The sequence below is a fragment of the Aphelocoma coerulescens genome, unplaced genomic scaffold (genome assembly GCF_041296385.1).
Source record: "Aphelocoma coerulescens isolate FSJ_1873_10779 unplaced genomic scaffold, UR_Acoe_1.0 HiC_scaffold_188, whole genome shotgun sequence".
NCBI lineage: Eukaryota > Metazoa > Chordata > Aves > Passeriformes > Corvidae > Aphelocoma > Aphelocoma coerulescens.
In genome coordinates, this window is record NW_027183536.1 from 159,897 (window position 1) to 180,864 (window position 20,968).

The 20,968-nt window shown below is 68.2% G+C and overlaps 4 protein-coding genes across 4 annotated transcripts; 2 read left to right on the plus strand and 2 right to left on the minus strand.

Moving 5' to 3' along the window:
- Window positions 1-4,036: 4,036 nt before the first annotated feature.
- LOC138101080 (epithelial membrane protein 3-like) lies at window positions 4,037-7,597 on the minus strand. Its single transcript, XM_068998920.1, has 5 exons — window positions 7,473-7,597; window positions 6,454-6,538; window positions 5,735-5,837; window positions 4,754-4,894; window positions 4,037-4,634 (listed from the first exon to the last, which is right to left on the minus strand). Exons 1-5 carry the CDS (start codon window positions 7,595-7,597, stop codon window positions 4,393-4,395), a joined length of 696 nt encoding a protein of 231 aa, XP_068855021.1. The 3' UTR covers window positions 4,037-4,392.
- Window positions 7,598-8,443: 846 nt separating this feature from the next.
- Window positions 8,444-14,194, plus strand: LOC138101081 (outer dynein arm-docking complex subunit 1-like). The gene is made up of 12 exons (XM_068998921.1): window positions 8,444-8,494; window positions 9,299-9,412; window positions 10,179-10,246; window positions 10,431-10,570; window positions 11,001-11,135; window positions 11,493-11,575; window positions 11,812-11,944; window positions 12,245-12,420; window positions 12,737-12,798; window positions 12,884-12,971; window positions 13,550-13,666; window positions 14,003-14,194. Exons 1-12 carry the CDS (start codon window positions 8,444-8,446, stop codon window positions 14,192-14,194), a joined length of 1,359 nt encoding a protein of 452 aa, XP_068855022.1.
- Window positions 13,962-16,772, plus strand: LOC138101072 (myeloid-associated differentiation marker homolog). Its single transcript, XM_068998910.1, has 2 exons — window positions 13,962-14,568; window positions 15,886-16,772. The coding sequence occupies exon 2, from the start codon at window positions 15,894-15,896 to the stop codon at window positions 16,761-16,763; it is 870 nt and encodes a 289-aa protein (XP_068855011.1). The 5' UTR covers window positions 13,962-14,568; window positions 15,886-15,893; the 3' UTR covers window positions 16,764-16,772.
- Window positions 16,773-18,279: 1,507 nt separating this feature from the next.
- Window positions 18,280-20,287, minus strand: RPL28 (ribosomal protein L28). The gene is made up of 5 exons (XM_068998929.1): window positions 20,193-20,287; window positions 19,907-19,992; window positions 19,198-19,321; window positions 18,966-19,084; window positions 18,280-18,401 (listed from the first exon to the last, which is right to left on the minus strand). The coding sequence occupies exons 2-5, from the start codon at window positions 19,985-19,987 to the stop codon at window positions 18,312-18,314; spliced, it is 414 nt and encodes a 137-aa protein (XP_068855030.1). The 5' UTR covers window positions 19,988-19,992; window positions 20,193-20,287; the 3' UTR covers window positions 18,280-18,311.
- Window positions 20,288-20,968: the final 681 nt, after the last annotated feature.

Here is a 20,968-nt window from a genome sequence, read left to right on the forward strand (position 1 = left end):
CACTGAGGCCACAGCATTCCCCAGCCCCCCCAATCCCGTTCCAGCCCCCCCAACTGGCTCCCAGCTCCCCCACCATCCCCTCCCAGTCACCCCCAGTCCTTCCCAGTCCCCCCCCCCATCCCATTCCAGTCCCTCTCGGCTGGATCCCAGCCCTCCCCCATCCCCCCATTCCCCCATCCCAACCCTCCCAGTCTCCCCAGCTGAATCCTGGCTCCTTCTCCGTCCTCTCCCAGTCCCTCCCAGCCCCTCCAGTCCCATCCCAGTCCCCCCAGCTGGGTCCCAGCTCCCTCTCCCTCCCCTCCCAGTCCCCCCAGTCCCCTGAACCGGGTCCCAGTTCCCTCTCCATCCCCTCCCAACCCCCCCGCCCAATCCCATCCCAGTCCCCTGCGACGAGACCCCAGCATCCCCCACTGCTCCCCCAAACCCTCCCAGTCCCCCCCAGTTGGACCACAGCCCCCCCAACCGGATCCCAGTTCACCCCCCATCCCCTCCCAGCCATCCCAGTGCCCCCCAGTCCCTCCCAGTGCCCCCCAGTCCGGCCCCGCCGCCCCCCCCCCCGCCCTGCAGCACCCGCTGCCGCTCGCAGAATACTAATAGGGCAGGCTGGCGGTGCGGCGGGGCCGGGTGTCCGTCTGTCCCTGTCCCCGTGTCCCTCTGTCCCCGTGTCCCGCTGTCCCTGCCCCTCCGGACCCCCCCGGGGGGTATCGGGGTGTCCCAGCCCACGGGGAAAGGGAGGAGGAGGAGGGGGGGCTTTGGCTGTTGTGGGGTGTTGGGGGTGGGGACCGTGGCGGATTTGGGGTGTCGGGGTGCTGCTGGGGTGTTGTTGGGGTGTTGTTGGGATGTCGGGGGGATGCTGTTGGGGTTTGTAGGGGTGTCGGGCGGTGCTGGGGGGATGTCGGGAAGTGTTGGGGGGGGTTTGGGGGTGTATTAGGGGGTGTCGAGGGGGTTGGGGGTTGTTTGGGGGCGTCAGGGAGGTGTCGGGGTGTTGTGGGGTGTCTGATGGGGTGCTGAGGGGGTTTGGAGGTGTTGGGGGGTGTTGGGGGTGTCGGGGTCTGGGGGGGCCTGTGGGGGGGATCGGGGAGGTTTTGAGGTGTTGGGGGGTATCAGGGGGGGTCTTGGGGAATCCTGGGAGGGGTCCCAGGGGATGTCGGGGGGTCCTGGAGGGGGCCCAAAGGGGTGTTAGGGGGTCCCAGGGGATCCTGGGGGGGAAGTGGGTGTCGGGGGGGGGGGTGTTTTAGGGTTCTGAGGGGGTCTCGGGGTGTCATGGGGATGTTGGGGGGGTCCTGGGGGTGGGTGGTGGGGTCTGACAGGTGTTGGGGGGTCCCAGGGGGGTGTTGTGGGTCCTGGGGGGTGTCAGAGAGCTGTGGGGGGACCTCGGGGGGGATCCAGGGTGTGTGTTGGGGATCTGCCAGGGCGTCGGGGGGTGCTGGGTGGGGGTCAGGGGGCCCGGGGGACCTGTGGGGATCTCGGGGAGGGGATCTGGGGAGGGGTGGGGGTGCTCAGGGGGGCGTGAGGGGATCCTGGGGGGTTGTGAGGAGCTCCCGGGGGGGCTATGGGGGTCTGGGGAGGGGTCTGTAAGGTGCTGGGTGGTCCCGGGGGGGGCCTGGGGGGGGTCTGTCAGGGTGTCAGGGTGTTAACGGGGGGTCCCGGGGGGCGGTGGGGGGGGTCCCGAGGGGGCTCTGTCGGGTGTCGGGGGGTCCCGGGGGGTGGTGAGGGGGTCCCGCGGGGGCTCTGTCGGGCGTCGGGGGGTCCCGGGGGTGGGTCTGTAGGGGAGGGGTCGGTGGGGAGGGGTCGGTGGGGAGGGGTCCCCGGCCGGCGCTCACCTCTCACACTCCCCGCCGCATCCCCGCCGCTGCCGCCGCCGGTCACCGGGACACACCGGCCCGGCCCCGCCCCCTGCGGCTGGACACGCCCCCCTCCGGTACCGACCACGCCCCTTTCGGTACCGACCACGCCCCCTCCGGTACCGACCACGCCCCTTTCGGTACCGACCACGCCCCCTCCGGTACCGACGACGCCCCCTCCGGTACCGACCACGCCCCTTTCGGTACCGGTCCCAGGCACCGCCCGGTACCGATTCCCCGCCCCCCCTTCCTTTCCCGGGGGCTCAGAGCCTGTCGCCAGATCGTGACAGAGACCGGGAGCCCCCCAGGCCCCCCCAGAGCCTTTCACAGCTCCCGGGAGACCCTCAAAAGCCCCCTATGAGCACCCCCAAAACCCCTCAGCCTCCCTAAGCCCCACCCAGGTACCCCCCAGAGTCCCCACAAACACCCGCAGGGAGCGGTGTGGGGACAGGGAGAGGCAGTGGCAGAGGGACAGGTGGGGACAGGGACACCTGGGGGGGACAGGGCCAGGCTACACACCACTGCCCACACAGCCACGCACTAATGAACCCCGTTAATCACCTGTCCAGCAGCTGCTTCCAGTCCAGGGCCATGCTTGGGTGAGCGCGACAGTGGCGGGGGGGACAGGAGCCGAGCAAAATGGGGGACCCCAAGATGAGGGGAAAGGCGTGAGGGACCCCCGGGGTGGGGTGAGGGGATGAGGGGATGAGGGGAAAGGGGAAACCCCGCCATGATGGCACCCACAGAATGAGGTGAGAGCAGCGCTCACCATGACAGGACACCCAAGGCTGAGGGGAACGTGAGGGGAGGAAGGTGAGGGGAGAACCCCCTGCCATGATGGGGGACCCCAGGGTGAGGGGAAGGGGGTGAGGGGATGGGGAGCCCCCACCATGATGGGACCCCAGGGCTGAGGGCTGAGCCTCCGCCATGTTGGGACCCTCAGCGTGAGGGGAGGGGGGTGAACGGAGCCCCCCATGGCCAGACCCCAGAGCCGGGGGCTCTCCCACCCGTAGGGAGCCCCACATTCAGGACCTGAGGAGGGTCCCGAAGGGACAATGAGAGTCCAAAGGGGGCCTGCGGGTCCAGGGGGGAATTTGGGGCGTCCCGGGGGAATCTGGGGAGTCCCGAGGGTGTCTGGAACTCCCGAGGGTGTCTGGAACTCCCGAGGGAGGGTTTGGAGGAGTTTGGGGTGTCCCAGGGGAATCTGGGGGTCCCGAGAGGTCTCTCCCCCTCCCCCCCATCCCTCGCTTCCCTCAGCGCTTTCCCGCCCTTTTCGCGCTCCTGCGCGGCCGCCAGGGGGCGCTCGCGCCTCCCCACCGCGGCTCCCGCCGCAGCCGCGCGCCCGCGTCTGATTGGCCGCGCCCTCAGCGAGACCCCGCCCCCTCCCCAGCGCGGCGCCACCGGGGGGCGTGGCCTCGGAGGAGAGGGGGCGTGGCCTCGGAGGAGAGGGGGCGTGGCCTCGGCTGGGAGGGGGCGTGGCCTGAGCGGGGAGGGGGCGTGGCCTCGGTGGAGGGGCGTGGCCACCGCGTGCCCCATAGCGCCCCATAGAGACCCCATAGCGGCCTATAGAGACCCCATAGCGGCCTATAGTGCCCCATAGAGACCCCACAGTGCACTACAGAGACCCACAGCGCCCTACAGAGACCCCAGAGTGCCCCATAGAGACCTCTAGCGCCCTATAGAGACCCCAAAGTGCCCTACAGAGATCCCTAACACCCTATGGAGACCCCACAGTGCCCTATAGAGACCCCACAGTGCACTACAGAGACCCCTAACACCCTATAGAGACCCCACAGTGCCCTATAGAGACCCACAGCGCCCTATAGAGAACCCAGAGTGCCCTACAGAGACCCCTAACACCCTATAGAGACCCCACAGCGCCCTACAGAGACCCCACAGCGCCCTATAGAGACCCCACAGTGCCCTATAGAGACCCCTAACACCCTATAGAGACCCCACAGTGCCCTATAGAGACCCCTAACACCCCATAGAGACCCCCCAGTGCCCTATGGAGACCCCTAACACCCTATAGAGACCCCACAGCGCCCTACAGAGACCCCACAGTGCCCTATAGGGACCCACGGTGACCCCTGCCCCCCCCACCACCCACAGCGCCCTGGGGTGACCCCTGACCCCCCCAGAGACCCCCCCCACCCCCCGGCAATGATGTCATTGACAAAGGTGACGTCATCGGTCGTGTTGGCACCCGCGATGACATCATCAGACACGCCCATCCCGCCAGTGACGTCATCGGCCACCTCGGTGACGTCATTCGCCAGGCACGCCTTGCCGGTGATGTCACTGGGCACACCCACCCCGCTGATGACGTCACTGGCTACGTCAGGGAGGCCATTGGCCGCGCTGGCAGTGACATCACCGGCCACGCCCGTCTTTGCTGCTGACGTCACGGGCCACGCTGGTGCCGCCGGTGACGTCATCGGCCACGCCGGCGACGTCACCGGCCACGCTCGTGCCGCGGCAATGACGTCACCGGCCGCGCCGGCGACGCAACCGCCCGCGTCGGTGACGTCACGGGCCGTCGATGACGTCACCGGTCGGGCCGGGGGCTCTCGTCCAGCGCGCGTGGCCAGGCCGGGCGCGGCCAGCGGCCGGTGCCCAGCGGGCACGTCCGGCTCACTGCCGCGTCCGCAGGCGCAGGTAGCCGCCCCCGCTGGCCAGCGCCAGGGCCCCCCCCCAGCCCGGCCAGCACCGGGCAGTGCCCAGGGCGGCCGCCCTCGGCCCGGCCGCCTCCGGCCGCAAAGAGCCCGGCCCCCAGCAGCGCCGCCAGCCCTGCGGGGACACGGGGGGCACTCAGGGCACAGCCGGGGGCACCCAGGGGCTCCCCGAGGGGGGCAGGGAGCACCCGGGGGTGTCTGGGGGGGGTCCCCGGGGGCGTGGGGGTCACTGACCTGCCAGCAGCTGGGCAGCGGCCGCGGGCAGGAAGAGGCGGCCGCGGGGCCCCCCCAGCAGCTGCCAGAGGAAGAGGAGGAGGCCGAGGGCCGAGAGCAGCAGGGCGGCCACCATCAGCCCCTGCACCCCCCGCAGCAGCGCTGGGGACGGGGGGGGAGAGCCGCTGTGAGCCCCCCAGACTGACCGCGGCAACGCCGGACTGACCACAGCCCCCAAAACTGACCACAGCTACCCCCAAAACTGACCACAGCCCCAAAACTGACCATAGCAACCCCAAAACTGACCACAGCCACCCCAAACTGACCACACCCACCCCCAAAACTGACCACAGCCCCCAAAACTGACCACAGCCACCCCCAAACTGACCACAGCAATGCCAGACTGACCACAGCCCCAAAACTGACCACAGCCACCCCAAACTGACCACAGCAATGCCAGACTGACCATGGCAATGCCAGACTGACCACAGCCCCCAAACTGACCACAGCCACCCCCAAAACTGACCACAGCCCCCAAACTGACCACAGCCACCCCCAAACTGACCACAGCCCCCAAAACTGACCACAGCCCCCCCCCTGAGCCCCCCCAGACCCCTTTGAACCCCCCCCCCACCCCCCCGAACTTCCCCCGCGCCCACCAGAGCCCCTCCCTGGGGGGAAACCCAGCGTGAGCCCCCCAAAACCCCCCTGGGCCCCCACCCCCCGTGCCCCCCGCCCCCCCAGGACCCTCCCCAGTGTCCCCCCAGGACCCTCCCCAGTGCCCCCAGAGCCCCCCAGGACCCTTCCCAGTGCCCCCAGTGCCCCTTCAGGACCCTCGCCCGTGCCACCAGTGCCCCCCCAGGACCCTTGCCCGTGCCCCCCGCCCCCCCAGGACCCTCCCCAGTGCCCCCCCAGGACCCTCCCCAGTGCCCCCCGCCCCCCCAGGACCCTCCCCAGTGCCCCCAGTGCCCCCTCAGGACCCTCCCCGTGCCCCCCACTCACGGCTGAGCCCGAGGCTGCTGCACTCCCAGCCCTGGGAGCGGTTTTGGGGGGCACAGTCGTACCAGAGGTTCAGCGCCTGCGCATCCGGCAGCACCCACCAGCCCTGGGGGGGCACGGCAGGGGGGTGGGACCCCCCCCAAAACACCCCCGGGACCCCCAAAACACCCCCTGGGACCCCCCCTTAACAACCCCGGGACCCCCAAAACACCCCTGAGACACCCCCAGTAGGCTGAGACCCCCCCAAACACCCCTTGGAACCCTCCCCTGAACACCTCAGGGACCCCCCAAACACCCCCAGGGAGCCCCAAACACCCCTGGGACCCCAAACACCTCTGGGACCTCAAACACCCATTGGAACCCCCCCCTTAACACCCCTGGGACCCCCAAACACTCCCTGGGACACCCCCAGTATGCTGGGACCCCCCAAACACCCCTTGGAACCCCCCTCTTAACACCCCTGGGACCCCCAAACACTCCCTGGGACACCCCCAGTATGCTGGGACCCCCCAAGCACCCCTTGGAACCCCCCCCGAACACCCCAGGGACCCCCAAACACCCCTGGGACCCCCCAAAACACCCCCAGGGACCCCCAAAACACCCCCAGGGACCCCCCAAAACACCCCCGGGCCCCTCTCCTGACACCCAGGTCCCTCCCGTGGGTCGCAGTTTGGGGCGGGGGTCCCGCCGTGGGTCCTGGGGGTGCAGGGGGGGGGTCCCACCTTGTCCAGGGTGGCGACGAAGAGGAGCAGCAGGACCAGGAGGTGAAGGGCGGCCACGGCGGCCGGGAGGAAACTCATGGTGCTGCTGGGGGGGTTCGGGGGGGCTCAGCGGGACCCCAGAGCCCCCTTAAAGCCCCCGCAGAGCCCCCTTAAAGCCCGCCCAGAGCCCCCCATAAACCCCACATCCCCCCCCCTCCCCAGCCCTCACAGCCGCCATGGCCCCGCAGCCCCCAAACACCGCCAGAGACCCCCCTGAACCCCCCCAGAGCCCCCCACAGATCTCCCTGAAACCCCCAGAGCCCCCCCGAGCCCCCACAGATCCCCCTGAGCCCCCCGAACCCCCCACAGATCCCCCTGAACTCCCCCAGAGTCCCCCCGAGCCCCCCACAGATCCCCCTGGACCCCCCCAGCGTCCCCCAGAGCCCCCCCCAGAGCCCCCGAGCCCCCCCCCGAGCCCCCGAGCCCCCCCACAGATCCCCCAGAGCCCCCCTAGAGCCCCCCCAGATCTCCCTGAACCCCCCCAGAGCCCCCCCGAGCCCCCCACAGATCCCCCTGAGCCCCCCCCAGATCCCCCTGAACCCCCCCAGAGCCCCCCCAGATCCTCCTGAACTCCCCCTGAATCCCCCAGAGACCCCCAGGACCCCCACAGATCCCCCTGAGCCCCCCCAGAGCCCCCCCGATCCCCCTGAACCCCCCACAGATCCCCCTGAACCCCTCAGGACCCCCCAGTTCTCCCTGAACCTCCCCCAGAGCCCCCCCCCAGATTCCCCCAGAGCCCCTCAGATCTCCCTGAACCCCCCCCAGAGCCCCCCCCTTCCCCCAGAGCCCCTCAGATCTCCCTGAACCCCCCCCAGAGCCCCCCCCTTCCCCCAGAGCCCCTCAGATCTCCCTGAACCCCCCCCAGAGCCCCCCCAGATCCTCCTGAACTCCCCCTGAATCCCCCCAGAGCCCCCAGGACCCCCCCCAGATCCCCCTGAGCCCCCCCAAGACCCCCCAGTTCCCCCCCCCACCCCCCCCACCCTGTTTTTGGGGGTCTCTCGCGGGTCCGGCAGCTCCGCTCGCTCCGTTGGGGAGGGGGCGTGGCCTCGGCGGTCCCGACCACGCCCCCAAATGGCCGCACCCACCCTGAGGCCACACCCACCATCGGCCACACCCAGCGCTGGCCACGCCCACCCCGCCCACGCACTGAATGGACACCCCCCCCCCCCCCCCCAAAATCCTGGCTGCTGATTGGCTCAGACCCCGAGACCCCGCATCCTATTGGGTGTGGATTTTGGGGTGGTGTCTGATTGGTTGAAAACTTTGGTAGCTTCTGATTGGCTCGTTGCTTTATTGCCCCGCCTTCATTGGTCGGGAAGTGAAGGGGCGTGGTTTATGTGTAAAAAAAAAAAGCGCGGCCTCTGATTGGTTGTTCAGGCTTCGACCGCGCCCCGCTTGTGATTGGCTACAAGCCCGGGCCCCACCCTCACTCTGATTGGTTGATTCCCGCCGGGGGGGGGGTGTGAGTCACGTGTTTGATTTTGCGCGGGTTTCCAGTGTCACGTGGTTCGGCGAGGCCCCGCCCCTCGGCGCCGGCTCCATGGCAACGGCGGTGGCGGTCACGTGACCGCGGTCGGGGCCGGGAGGGGAAATTTGGGGGTCCTGGGGGGGAAAATTGGGGAGGGGGGTGGGGATGGGGGGGCTGGGGGGAGCCTTGGATCGGGACTCGGTGGGCTGAGGGTGTTTGGGGGGCCTTTGGGGGGGGATTCGGGGGGGCTTTGGGACATCTCGGAGGGGTGGGGGAAGGGGAGGGGGAGGGGAGGGGGGAGGGGAGGGGGTTGCCCCCCTCTGTTGCCACCAACAAAGCGGTGCCAGCCCCGGGAGGAGCCGCGCTGCCACGAGGGGACAGTGGGGCAGCATGGGGACAGTCCCGCACCCATGGGTGGGGTTGGGGGCGCTGGGTGGGGGTCCCGGACCCATAGATGAGGGTCCCGGTGTCCCCCCCCCGCAGATGGACAGGGCCCAGCGCAGGGTGGAGGTGCTGGAGGATCAAGTGCAGCGGGTGAGAGAACCCCCCCCTGCCCCCCCGGGATGTGGGTGGGGGTCCTGGGGCCGTGGGTGGGGGTCCCAGACCCATGGGTGGGGGTCCCAGACCCATGGGTGAGGGTCTCAGGGCTATGGGTGGGGGTCCCAGACCCATGGGTGGGAGTCCAGACCCATGGGTGGGGGTCTCAGGGCTATGGGTGGGGGTCCCAGACCCATGGGTGGGGGACTCAGACCCATGGGTGGGGGTCTCAGGGGTATGGGTGGGGGTCCCAGACCCATGTCAGGACCATGGGTGGGGGTCTGAGGTCTCTGCAGGGGTCTCTGTCTGGGGGTCCATGGGTGGGGGTCTGTGGCCATGAGTGGGGGTCCCTTTGGGGGGTCCCTGACCCATGGGAGGGTCCCTTTGGAGGGTCCCAGGGGGTGCCAGACCCACGGGGGTCCCTCAGCTGGCGTTGCCCTGACTGGAGGGGGGACCCTGACCTGTTTTGGGGGGGTCCCACAGGCGGGGGCGGCGCTGGGGGGGGTCCCTGGGGGCTCTGCCCCATTTTGGAGGGGGGGGGGGTCCCTGGGGGTCCCTGACCTGTTTTGGGGGGGTCCCGCAGGTGGGGGCGGCGCTGGGGGGGGTCCCTGGGGGCTCTGCCCCATTTTGGGGGGGTCCCTGGGGGTTCCTGCCCCATTTTGGGGGGGTCCCTGGGGGTCCCTGACCCATTTTGGGGGGGTCCTGCAGGCGGGGGTGGCGCTGGGGGGGTCCCTGGGGGTCCTTGCCCCATTTTGGGGGGGGCCCTGGGGGTCCCTGACCCGTTTTGGGGGGGTCCCGCAGGCGGGGGCGGCGCTGGGGGGGTCCCTGGGGGCCCTGCCCCGCCTGCGCCGGGAGCTGGAGGGGCTGCGGGGGGAGCGGCAGCGGCTGCGGCGGCTCCTGAGGCGGCGGCTGCAGGTGAGAGACCCCCCCCAAAATCCCAGGGGAGACCCCACCCAAAAACCCAGGGGAGACCCCTCAAACCCAGGGGAGACCCCTCAAACCCAGGGGAGACCCCCCCCAAAAACCCAGGGGAGACCCCTCAAACCCAGGGGAGACCCCCCCCCAAAAACCCAGGGGAGACCCCCCCAAACCCAGGGGAGACCCCCCCAAACCCAGGTGAGAGACCCCCCAAACCCAGGGGAGACCCCCCCAAACCCAGGGGAGACCCCCCCCAAAAACCCAGGGGAGACCCCTCCAAAAACCCAGGTGAGACACCCCCCCCAAATCCAGGTGAGACCCCCCCAAACCCAAGGGAGACCCCCAGAGCCCCGCGGGTGGGAGGGAGGGATCTGATTGGCCGGGAGGGGGATTCCCCCTGGTGACATCATCAGGATGGGAGGCTCTGATTGGGTGGCTAAGAGGGGGGATCCCGGGGCGATGGAGGGCTCTGATTGGCTGGGGGATGGATCCCAATCTGACGGAGGGCTCTGATTGGCTGGGGAGTGGATCCCAAGCTGACGGAGGGCTCTGATTGGCTGGGGAGTGGATCCCAAGGTGCTGGAGGGCTCTGATTGGCTGGGGAGTGGATCCCAAGCTGACGGGGGGCTCTGATTGGCTGGGGAGTGGATCCCAAGGTGACCGAGGGCTCTGATTGGCTGGGGAGTGGATCCCAAGGTGACGGAGGGCTCTGATTGGCTGGGGGATGGATCCCAAGCTGACGGAGGGCTCTGATTGGCTGCAGGAGCTGGAGGAGACCCAGCGGGACATCGAGGCCGAGCTGGAGCGAGCGGCGACGGCCCAGAGTGACCAGTAGGGATCCCCCAAAACCCCCAAAAACCCCCAAAAAAACCCCAAATCCCCCCCTGGAACCCCTCAATACCCCCCGACCCCCCCCTCAACACCCCCAAAACCCCCTGAGCTCCCCAAAACCTTTGGTCCCCCCCCAAATCCGTGGGTGCCCCTCACCCGCCCCCCCACCCCGTGTCCCCCCCAGGGCGCCGTGGGGGTCCCGGGGGTCCCGGGGGTCCCGGTGGGCGCAGGACGAGGCCGAGCGGGAGCGGCGCCGGCGCCGGGAGCGGGAGCGGCGCCTCCGGAGCTTCATGGCCGCCAAGGAGAGACCCCGGCCCCGCCCGGGTACCTGGGGGGCGCGGGGGGCACCCGGGGGGCATCCGAGACCCCCCTGGGGTGCCTGGGAGGGGGGTTTGGGGGTCCCTGGGTGCCCCCTCAGACTCCTGGGTGCCATGGGTGGGGAGGTATCGAGGGTCCCTGGGTGCTCCCGCCAGAGCCCTGGGTCCTTTGGGGGGGGTTTGGGGGTCCCTGGGTGCCCTTGGGGGGTTTGGGGGTCCCTGGGTCCCTTGGGGGGGGGTTTGGGGGTCCCTGGGTGTCCCCGCCAGACCCCTGGGTCCTTGGGGGGGGTCTGGGGGTCCCCGGGTGTCCTTAGGGGGAGGTTTTGGGGGTCCCTGGGTGCCCTTGGGGGGGTTTGGGGGTCCCTTGGGGTAGGGTCGGGGGTCCCTGGGTGCCCCCCCAAAGCTGGCTCATGGGTGTCCCCCCCGTGTCCCCCCAGCACGGCCCCGCCCGAGGCACCGAGCCCCCCCAGAAACCCCCGGGGACCCCCCTGAGGGGCTGGGGGAGGGGCTGGAGCCCCCCGGGGAGGAGGAGGAGGAGGAGGAGGAGGAGGATGAGGAGGCCTGGATGGAGGGTGAGGAGGGACAGGGGGGGTTTGGGGGGGCTCCGATGGGTTTGGAGGGACTTAGGACAGGTTTGGGGGTGCTGGGGGGGTCCCAGGGTGGTTTGGAGGGGTCCCAAGAGGGGTCGGGGGGGTCCCAGGGTGGTTTTGGGAGTTCTGGGGGGAGGGAGGGGGGACCAGAGGGGTTTTGGGGGGTCCTGGGTGGCTTTGAGGGGGGGTCCCAGCACTGTTTGGGGCGGTCCTAGGGTGGGTTTTGGGGTGCAGGGGGGTCTCAGAGGAGGTCCCATGTTGGTTTTTGGGGTGCAGGGTGTTCTATGGGTGGATTTTGGGGTTCAGGGGGGGGTCCTGAGACTGATTTTTGGGGTGCAGGGGGGGCGCAGACCTTCTCCCAGTTCCTGCTGCTGACGGAGCAGCACCGGGAGCTTCAGGAGCTGCAGCAGCACGTGGAGCAGGTGGGACCCCCCAAAAAAAACCCTCTTAGCACCCCAAAACCCCCCAGAGCACCCCAAACTCCCCCTGGAACCCAAATATCCCCCTAATTTTCCCCCAAAACCACCAATAACCCCCCCAGATCTTCCCAACCCCCCCAATTCCTCTTCTCAGGTACCCAAATCCCCCTTCGAGCTCCCCAAAACCCCTTCAGCCCCCCCGAAAAACCCCCAAAATTCCCCCCAAACCCCCTCCCCAGCTTCGGGCAGCGGTGGCAGCGGCGGAGACCCCCGAGGAGCCGGGGGGACCCCCGGGGGACCCCGAAATTGAGATCCAGGAGCTGCGGGAGCAGGAGCGGCAGGGGAGGGAGCAGCTGGAGGAGCTGCGGGCAGGTATTGGGGGGACCCCAAATTTGGGGGGGGGGGGTCCCGGGGGGTTTGGAGAGGTTTGGAGAGGGTGATTGGAGGGTATTGAAGGGGTTAATTTGGGTCTGGGGGGGCCGATTTGGGGTCTGGGGGCCCGATTTGGGGTCTCGCAGGGGTGCTTGGGGGGTTTGTTTGGGGTTCGGGGGGGGGCGATTTGGGTTTTTGGGGTGTAACTGGGGGGCTTGGGGAGGGGCCAGGAGTCCAGGGGGACCCCCAGGTTTTGGGGTACCCCCTGATTTTGGGGGTGTTCCCCCCCCCCCCACCCAGGGCTGGCGGCGCTGCTGGCCCAGCTGGAGGAGGGGCAGGGGGACCCCGACCCCACCCAGGACCCCCCGTGGGACCCCCCTTGGGACCCCCCCGGGAATTCCGACCCCCTGTGGGAGCTGCTCTGGCGCCTGGAAGTTGGGGTGACCCGGCTGCTGCTGCGGGAGGGGGACCCCCAGGTACCGGCGAGGGGCTGGGGGGGCACTGGGGGCAACTGGGGGCAACTGGGGGCAACTGGGGGGCTCGGGGAGGTGAGGTCGGGGAGGTTCTGGGGGGGCGGCTTTGGGGGAGGGGAATTTGGGGGTTCACTGGGGGAAAATTTGGGGGTCCTGCGGGGAGAAATTGGTGCCTCTGTGGGGGGAACTGGGGGTGTTGGGGGGGGGAGGGAACTGGAGGCTTGGGGGTGTGACTGGGGGGGGTTTTGGGGTGGAACTGGGGGGCTTTGGGAGGTTTGGGGCTCCCCCCCCCTCCCCCACTGTTCCACTCTGCCGCCAGGTCCTGGCAGGGAACGAGGCCGTGTGGGGTCGACCCCCCCCTCCGCGACCCCCCAGCCCCAGGTGAGCCCCCCGGGACCCCCCTGGCAGTGAGGGGGGGGTTCCCCCCTTGTCACGGCACCCATGGGTGTCCCCCGCGTCCCCTCAGGGAGGACCCCGCGGCCGGGGAGGAGGAGGAGGAGGAGGAGGAGAGACCCCTGAGCCCCGGCGAGCTGCGGGAGAGGGTCCTGCGAGAGGTGGGGGCACGGGGGTGCGGCCCTGGCACGTGGGTGGGGGGCCCAGACCCAAGGGTGGGGGTCTTGGAGCCATGGATGGAGCTCCCGGTCCATGGGTGGGGGTCCCTGAGCAATGGGTGGGGGTCCCAGAGCCATGGATGGAGCTCCCGGTCCATGGGTGGGGGTCCCAGTCCATGGGTGGGGGTCCCAGACCCAAGGGTGAGGGTCCCAGAGCCATGGATGGAGCTCCTGGTCCATGGGTGGGGGTCCCAGAGCAATGAGTGGGGGTCCCAGAGCCATGGATGGAGCTCCTGGTCCATGGGTGGGGGTCCCAGTCCATGGGTGGGGGTCCCAGACCCAAGGGTGGGGGTCCCAGAGCCATGGATGGAGCTCCCGGTCCATGGGTGGGGGTCCCAGACCCAAGGGTGGGGGTCCCAGAGCCATGGATGGAGCTCCCGGTCCATGGGTGGGGGTCTCAGACCCAAGGGTGGGGGTCCCGGGGCCATGGATGGAGCTCCCGGTCCATGGGTGGGGGTCCCAGAGCAATGGGTGGGGGTCCTGGACACCTGGGTCCCCCCCTTATTCCCCTCCTCCCACAGGTGCTGAGCCGCGAGGGACCCCTCCCCACCCCCCGGCTGGATTTGGGGGTGGCCCGGGACCCCCCTGAGCCCCCCTCCCCTCCCGGCCCCACCGGACGTCGGGGTCCCCCCACCCATGCTCGTGTCCCCCCACCCCGTTCCCACGGAAACCAAATATTTGGGGCGGTCGCGGTCGCGTTGCCGCCAGCAACGGCCAAACTTCCCAAAACAGCCCAAAACGACCCAAAACGCGCCTCGGAGGGCGGGGGAAGTGGGGGGAGGGGTGGGGGCGCCGCCCTTTGTCCCCCGTGTCACCCACCCGCGGGCTGGGGACACACGTGAGTGCCCCCCCTCCCCCCGCTCCGGGCACACCCCAGGGACCCCCCGAGCCCCCCCCCCCCGGTCGTGGGGGTGCCCTGATGTCACTGCCCGGGACCCCCTGACGTCACTGCCCGGGACCCCCTGACGTCACAGCTTCCCGGCCACGCCCCGGTGGGCACCGCCCGGGGAGACACGACTGGGACCGGCTCGGCGGAGAGACCCGACCCTGAGCGGAAACACCCGAACCTGCCGGTGCCGGGGAGACCCGAACGCGCCCGGTGGGACCCGAACGTCTCCGAGGGGAGCCCGAACCGGGACCTAGCTCCGGAGAGACCCGAACTCTGAGGAGCCGAACCGCTCCGGAGAGACCCGAAGCGCCCGAAACGGGACCGTTCCGTGCGAAGGGATCCGAAGCTGCCCGGAGAGACCCGAAGCTGCCCGGAGAGACCCGAACCCGCCCGAGGTGACCCGAACCGCGAGGAGCCCAACCGCTCCCGACAAACCCGAACCGGGACCGCCCCGTCCGTAAGGACCGAACCCGCCCGGAGCGACCCGAACCGGGACCGTCCCGTCCGTAAGGACCGAACCCGCCCGGAGCGACCCGAACCGGAACCGCCCCGTCCGTAAGGACCCGGAGCGACCCGAACCGGGACCGCCCCGTCCGTAAGGACCCGAACCGAACCCCCCCAGCTCGTTCGCAAACACCCGAGCCCACTCGGGTGAGTGCCGGGACCCACCCGGGGGGCTTGGGGGGCAGGGGAGGTGACACGGTGGGGGGGGGGACCGCCCAGCCCAGCCCCCTCCCCGGGGTCTCCCCCGGACGCTTGGGACCCCCCCCAATCCCCCACAGGATGCGGCCAGCGCCCGGCTGGGGCGGGGCGACCCCGGGATGAGACGGGGAGGGGGGGGGGAAGGAAGGAGATTCTCCCGGGCCTTATTTGGGCACAGCCGTGACCGCCCCCCCCGCCCCCGCGGGCACGGGACCCCCCCCCCGACCCCCGGCGTGAGCCCCAGGATTCCTGGGATCTCCCGAACGCCGGGAATCCCCCAGAGCCCCCAGATGCCCTCACTCCTTCCAGCCCCCCCCCCCCAGCTCTCCGCCCAAATCTCACGGATGCTCCCCAGTCCCTCCCAATAGCCTCCTCTTGCCCCCCAATATCCCGGGATAACCCGCTCCGTGCTGGCCCCCTCATCCCCCCCCTCCCCGTGCTGCACCCAGGGCCGCAGCCCCCCCCAGTACCCGCCAGATCCCCCCAAATCCCCCCCCAGCTCCCTCCACAAACCCCCATCTCCCCCATCTCCCCGAGCACCCCAAGAACCCCACGACCCCCTGATGCCCCAAATGCTGCTCAGCGCCCCAATCCCCCCCCCTCCCAGCCCCCTGATACCCCCCGGTAACCCCAATAGCCCCCCAGAGCCCCCCATGTCTGCACAGCCCCTGGGCTGCCCCTCTTCCCTCTCTGCCGTGTGCGGGACCCCAATAACCCCCAATATCCCTGGTACCCCCCCCAGCACCCCAATAACCCCCAATATCCCTGGTACCCCCCCCAGCACCCCAATAACCCCCAATATCCTCTGACACCCCCAGCCCCAATAACCCCCAATATCCCCTGACACCCCCAGCCCCAATAACCCCAATATCCCTGGCACCCCCAACCCCAATTACCCCCAATATCCCCTGGTACCCCCAGCCCCAATAACCCCCAATATCCCCTGGTACCCCCCCCAGCACCCCAATAATCCCCAATATCCCTGGTACACCCCCCAGCCCCAATAACCCCCAATATCCCTGGTACCCCCCCCCCCACAGCACCCCAGCACCCCAATAACCCCGTTACCCTGACACCCCCAGCCCCAATAACCCCAATATCCCTGACACCCCCAGCCCCAATAACCCCAATATCCCTGGCACCCCCAACCCCAATTACCCCCAATATCCCTGGTACCCCCAGCACCCCAATACTCCTCGATACCTCCAATCCCCCCCCAGCCCCCCCACACCTCCCAACACCCCTGACCCCCCCATCTCTCCGCAGCCCCCAGGATGCCCCCTCCGTGCCGCCCCCCGTCCCCTCTCCGCTGCGTCCAGGCCCTCAGTGCCCTCCTGGCCCTGGCGCTGGCAGCAGCCCCCGGCTATTGGAACCCGGGCGAGGGCGACGGCTGCTTGTCCGCCTGGGCCTTGTCCTTCGTCTTCACCCTCCTCCTCCTCCTCAACGACGCCTTCCGCCGGCCGCCACCCCGCCGCGACCTTCCGCTGGCCCTGGCCACCGCCGCCGCCATGGCTTGCGCCACCGCCACCGTCCTGTGGCCGCTGGGCCACCTCCGCGGCCACGAGGGCGGCCAGGGCCGCCCCCGCGCCCTCCGCGCCGCCGCCACGGCCGCCTCGGCCATCGCCGCGCTGGCCTACGCCGCCGAGGTGACCCGCGACCGGGCGCGACCCGGCGAGGCCGCCCCGTACCTGGCCACCCCCTCGGGGCTGCTCAAGGTGGCCGAAGCCTTCCTCGCCCTCCTCCTCCTCGGGCTGTCGGCCGAGCTGGGCGCGGCGTCGGGCCCCGCGGCCTTGCGCTGGTGTCTGGGCATCTACTGCGTGTCCTTCGTGCTGGGGGTGCTGCTGGTCGGGGGGTGCCTGCTGGGCTGGGGCTGGTGCGGGTGGATGCGGGACCCCGAGGGGCTGCGCTGGGGGCTGGGGGTCTACGCGGGGCTGGGGGTCGTGGCCTACGGGGCGGCCACGGTGCTGTGGGCGCTGTACAGCTTCTCGGACGACATGGGGGGCCAGTCACGGAGACCCTACGGGTGCCCCGCGACGTGCCCCTGGGACAGGAAGGTGCTGGTGGCCGTGCTCAGCGGCCTCAATTTGGTGGCGTTCGGGGTGGATTTGGGGCAGACGGGCAGGTTGGTGCTGTTGAGGGCCTGAGGGGGTGCATGGGGCGTGTGGGGGGGACCCGGGGGGGGAACAGGACCCTAAGGGGGGGTCTGGGGTCTCCCACAGGTTGGGATCAGGGCCTTTAGGGGGGTCTGGGTTGCCTCCTGGGGTGGGATCGGGCTCCCAAAGGATCCTCTGTGGGGTAGGTTTGGGACCCTAAGAGGGGTCTGGGGGGGTACTGGGATCCTAGGGAGGGTCTGGGGTCACCCCAGGGTGGGATCCGGTCTCTCTGGGGGTCTGGGGTCCTCTCCTGGGGTGAGATCAGGCTCCTCATGGGAGTCCTGGATCCTCTATAGGGCAGGATTGAGCCCCTGGTGGTGGTCTAGGGGCCACCGCAGGGTGGGATCAGGATGCTAATGGAGGTTTGGGGTCTCCCCTTGGGGTGAGATCAAGCCCCTAATGGGAGTCCTGGATCCTCTCTGGGGCAGAATCTGGCCTTTATTGGGGTCAGGGTCCCCCCTGGGGAGATACTGGGACCCTAAGGGGTTCCTGGTTCCTCTGTGGGGTGGGATTGAGCCCCTGACAGTGGTCTGGGGTCCCTACCAGAACGGGATCGGGTGCCTAAATGGGTTCTGGGTCCTCTGTGGGGCAGGATCCGGCGCTTATGGGGGTCTGGGGTCAAGTGCCTGAGGGGGTCGTGTCTCCCCCCTGGAGGGATGTTGGGATCATAAGGGGGTCTTGGGGAGGGGGACACCACTGAGGCCTTAATTTGCGGGGTGCAGATGTGATGTCATTAAAGGGACATTTCTGCTTCTTAATGAGCTGCTGAGTGTCTGTGAAGGGGCATAAAGAGGGGGAAACGTGAGGGAAAGAATGGTGGGCAACATGAGGGGAAAAGGGGGGAACAGGGAAAGAGGCAGGAAACGTGAGGGGGGAAGAAGGTGGGAAACATGAGGGGAAAATGGTGGGAAAGGTGAGGGGGGGAAAGAGTAAGAAATTTGAGGGGAAAAAGAGTGGGAAATGGGGAAAGGGGAGGGAAACGTGAGGGAGAAAAGAGCAGGAAATGTGAGGGGGGAAAAGGGAAGAAAGGTGAGGGGAGAAAAGGGCGGGAAAGGTGAGGGGAGAAAAGGGAGGGAAACGAGGGGGAAAATGGGAGGGAAAGGTGAGGGGGGAAAAGAGCGGGAAAGGTGAGGGGAGAAAAGGGAGGGAAAGGTGAGGGGAGAAAAGGGAGGGAAAGGTGAGGGGGGAAAAGGGAGGGAAAGGTGAGGGGGGAAAAGGGAGGGAAAGGTGAGGGGAGAAAAGGGAGGGAAAGGTGAGGGGGGAAAAGGGAGGGAAAGGTGAGGGGAGAAAAGGGTGGGAAACGTGAGGGGAAAACGGAAGAAAATATGAGGGGAAAAAAGCCAGGAAACACAAGGAAAAAAGGGCAGGAAGCCTGAGGGTAAAATTGGCAGAAAACACGAGAGGACAAAAGGATGAAAGGAGGGGAAATGTGGGGGTAAAAATGGAGGCAAGGTCCCCCTCAATTCCTCAGGTGCCCCCTCCCCAAAATGAAGCGCGGACTCTGGAGGTTGCTCAGACACTTTTATTTCTGGGGGGGGCTCAGGGGGCCTTGGCTGCCCGCACCCTCTTCTTCCTCACCACCACGGGCTTCTGGCTGCGCAGGATGGCGCTGGCCCGGCGCAGAGCGGCCTGGAGGGGACAAAAATGGGGGTCAGCACCCCAAAAATAAGGGCTGAGCCCTGGGCGTGGGGTGGGCTCACAGCCTGAACGACCCCTCGGAGCTCCCAGCGCACGTCTGGGGACTGCTCCGGTTTTGGGGATCCCTCTCCAGGTTCCACGGGGGTCACAGAGAGACTCCACTCTCCTTGTTTTGGGGATTTGCAGGAGTTTTAAGCCCCCCTCAAGAGATTCCAAGGGTGCCTCCAATTTTTGGGCTCCTTCCGAGGTGTTGAGGACTCCTGTCAGGCTGTAAGATCCTCCCAAAGCTCTGGGTCCCCTCCCACGTTTCAGACCCCTTTCCCCCGAATTTTGGGGTCTCTGCAGCTTTTTGGGTTCCTCGCCAGTTTTTGGAGTCACCTCCAGATTTTTGGGGCGCCCCGGGGGGTTCCTTGTACCCTCCAACTCCAAGGAATCCTCCTCTTCCAAAGCGTTCCCATCCTCCCACGGAATTTCTAATCCCCGCTCCCCAAATTTCACGGCCCTCCCTGGATCTTTGGGGCTGCACCCCCCCCCCGATTTTGGGGTGCCCCTCACCATGCGCAGGTCCCTCCTGTATCTGTTCTTGCTGATCAGGTGCCGGAGGCTCCGCAGGGACCCCCGGGCGTCGCGACGGATCCGCACCCGCACGTACGACGTGGCCGGTTTGCGCTGGCCTGGGGTGGGGGGGGGAAAGGGGAGGGTTTTGGGGGGAGTCTCTGAGGATTTGGGGTTCCCCTGAAGGCTGAGGGGTACCTGTGGAGGTGGGGGGAGGGGGGGAGGCACCCACCTGAGCGTTTCTTGAGCACCACCACGATGCCTTTCCCGTCCGGCGCCGGCTCCACGCCCACGGTCTTGCGGTGGATCAATCCGTTGTAGCGGAAGGAATTCCGGGCCTTGAGGTTGTTGGGCTCCTGGAGGGATTTGGGGAGGATCAGGAGGAGATTTTGGGGTGGCCAGAAGGGGATCGCTCAAAATTTCAGGGCAGGGGGACACGGCCCAAAGGGGAAGGAAGCCCAAGGATCACAAGAGGTTTGGGGAAGGGGGGCTCAGGGGTCTTGCAGGGGACCCGAGGGGTTTTAGGGGGGGGGGTTCAAAGTGAATTTGGGAGGGTCTGGGGATGTCCCTGAGAATTTACAGGAGACCCCCAAAAATCTGGGAAGTGCTCAGGAGGCTGGAGAGAGGGGCAGGGTCGAAGCCCAGGGGCTGGGGGTGGGCTCAGAGCATTTGAGTGGGTCTCAAGCACCCGGGGAGGGCAGCTGGGACCCCCTTTGGGGGTTAATGGGGCTTTACTGGGTGCCTAAAACTTCTTCTTGGGGTTTGGGGGGTTTCGGAGGATCAGTGCGAGGGCCCCATGCGGCTGTGGTGGCACCTGCGACCCCGCTTTGGGGGTTCAGAGCCGCCTCTTGGGGCTCGGGGGGTCCCGAAGTGTCACTGAGGGGTCCCCAAGGCCGTTCCCCGCTCCCCCTCCCGCTTCCGAGGTGTCCCCCGGCACTGACGGTGCTGTAGGTCTGGTTGTTCCTCTTCAGCAGGAAGCTGGAGCAGTTCCGCACCACCATCCACTGCAGGTGGGCCGACATGGCGCCTGTGGGGACCGGGGAAGGCCCCGGGGAGCGGCCTCAGCGCCCGCCGCCAGCCCGGGGCCGCGGCTTACAGCGCGTTACCGGCTCCATCCCGCCGCCCCGCATTCCCCCCGCCCTTAGGGACCCTCCCGGGGGTTGGGGACCCCTCCCCCGGCACCAAGAGCCCCCCCGGGCCGCCCCAAAGCGGAGCCCCACGCGGCACCTCCGCTCCCTGCGGCCGCCGGAAACGGAAAGAGCGACGGAAGCCTCGGCGAACTCCGGCCCCCTTCGGCAAGCTCCGCCCCCCTTCGGCAGCCGAACTCCGCCCAGCTTCGGCAATCTCCGCCCAGCTTCGGTAACCTCCGCCCCTCGCTCGGAGCTCTCCGCCTATACTCGGAAATTTCCGTCGGTTTTCGTTAAGCGCAGCATTCCTTCGGAAATTTCCGGTTTCTTTCGGGATTTTCCGGTCTTCTTCGGTAGTCTCCTCCTCTTCCTCGGACCAGCGTTCGGGTTCTTTCGGCTCCGTCCGGGAGTTTACGGAAAGGGGGCGGGGCTTGGGTGGCTTCCCGCGCTTTTTTGTGTGGGGCCTCGGAGCAGGTGAGGGAGAAAAGCGTAAAAATGGGTGAAAATGGGGTTTTTTTGAGGGGTTATGAGGACTTTGGGGTTCTGTGGGCGATACTGAGGGCCTGTGAGGGCATCTGGAGCTCTGTGGGTGCCTCTAAGATTTGGGGGGCTCTGAAGGGCTGTGAGGAGCGCAGCGAGAGGTTGTCCTAAAGTTTTCTTCAGGTGATCCTGAGGGAGAAATGATCACTAAAGGATGTTTCGGTTCCTGAAAGGCTCTCCTGCACTGCCAGGGGACCTTTCCCCAAACCTGCCTTGTACAGAGTTTTTAGTAATAGACAGGTAATTCGTAATTCAAAGGCAACACTGCCCAGCAATTCTCAGAAACGCCCCTAATTCTCGTCTAGAAAAGGGCTCAGGAATCTGGCAGAGACACTT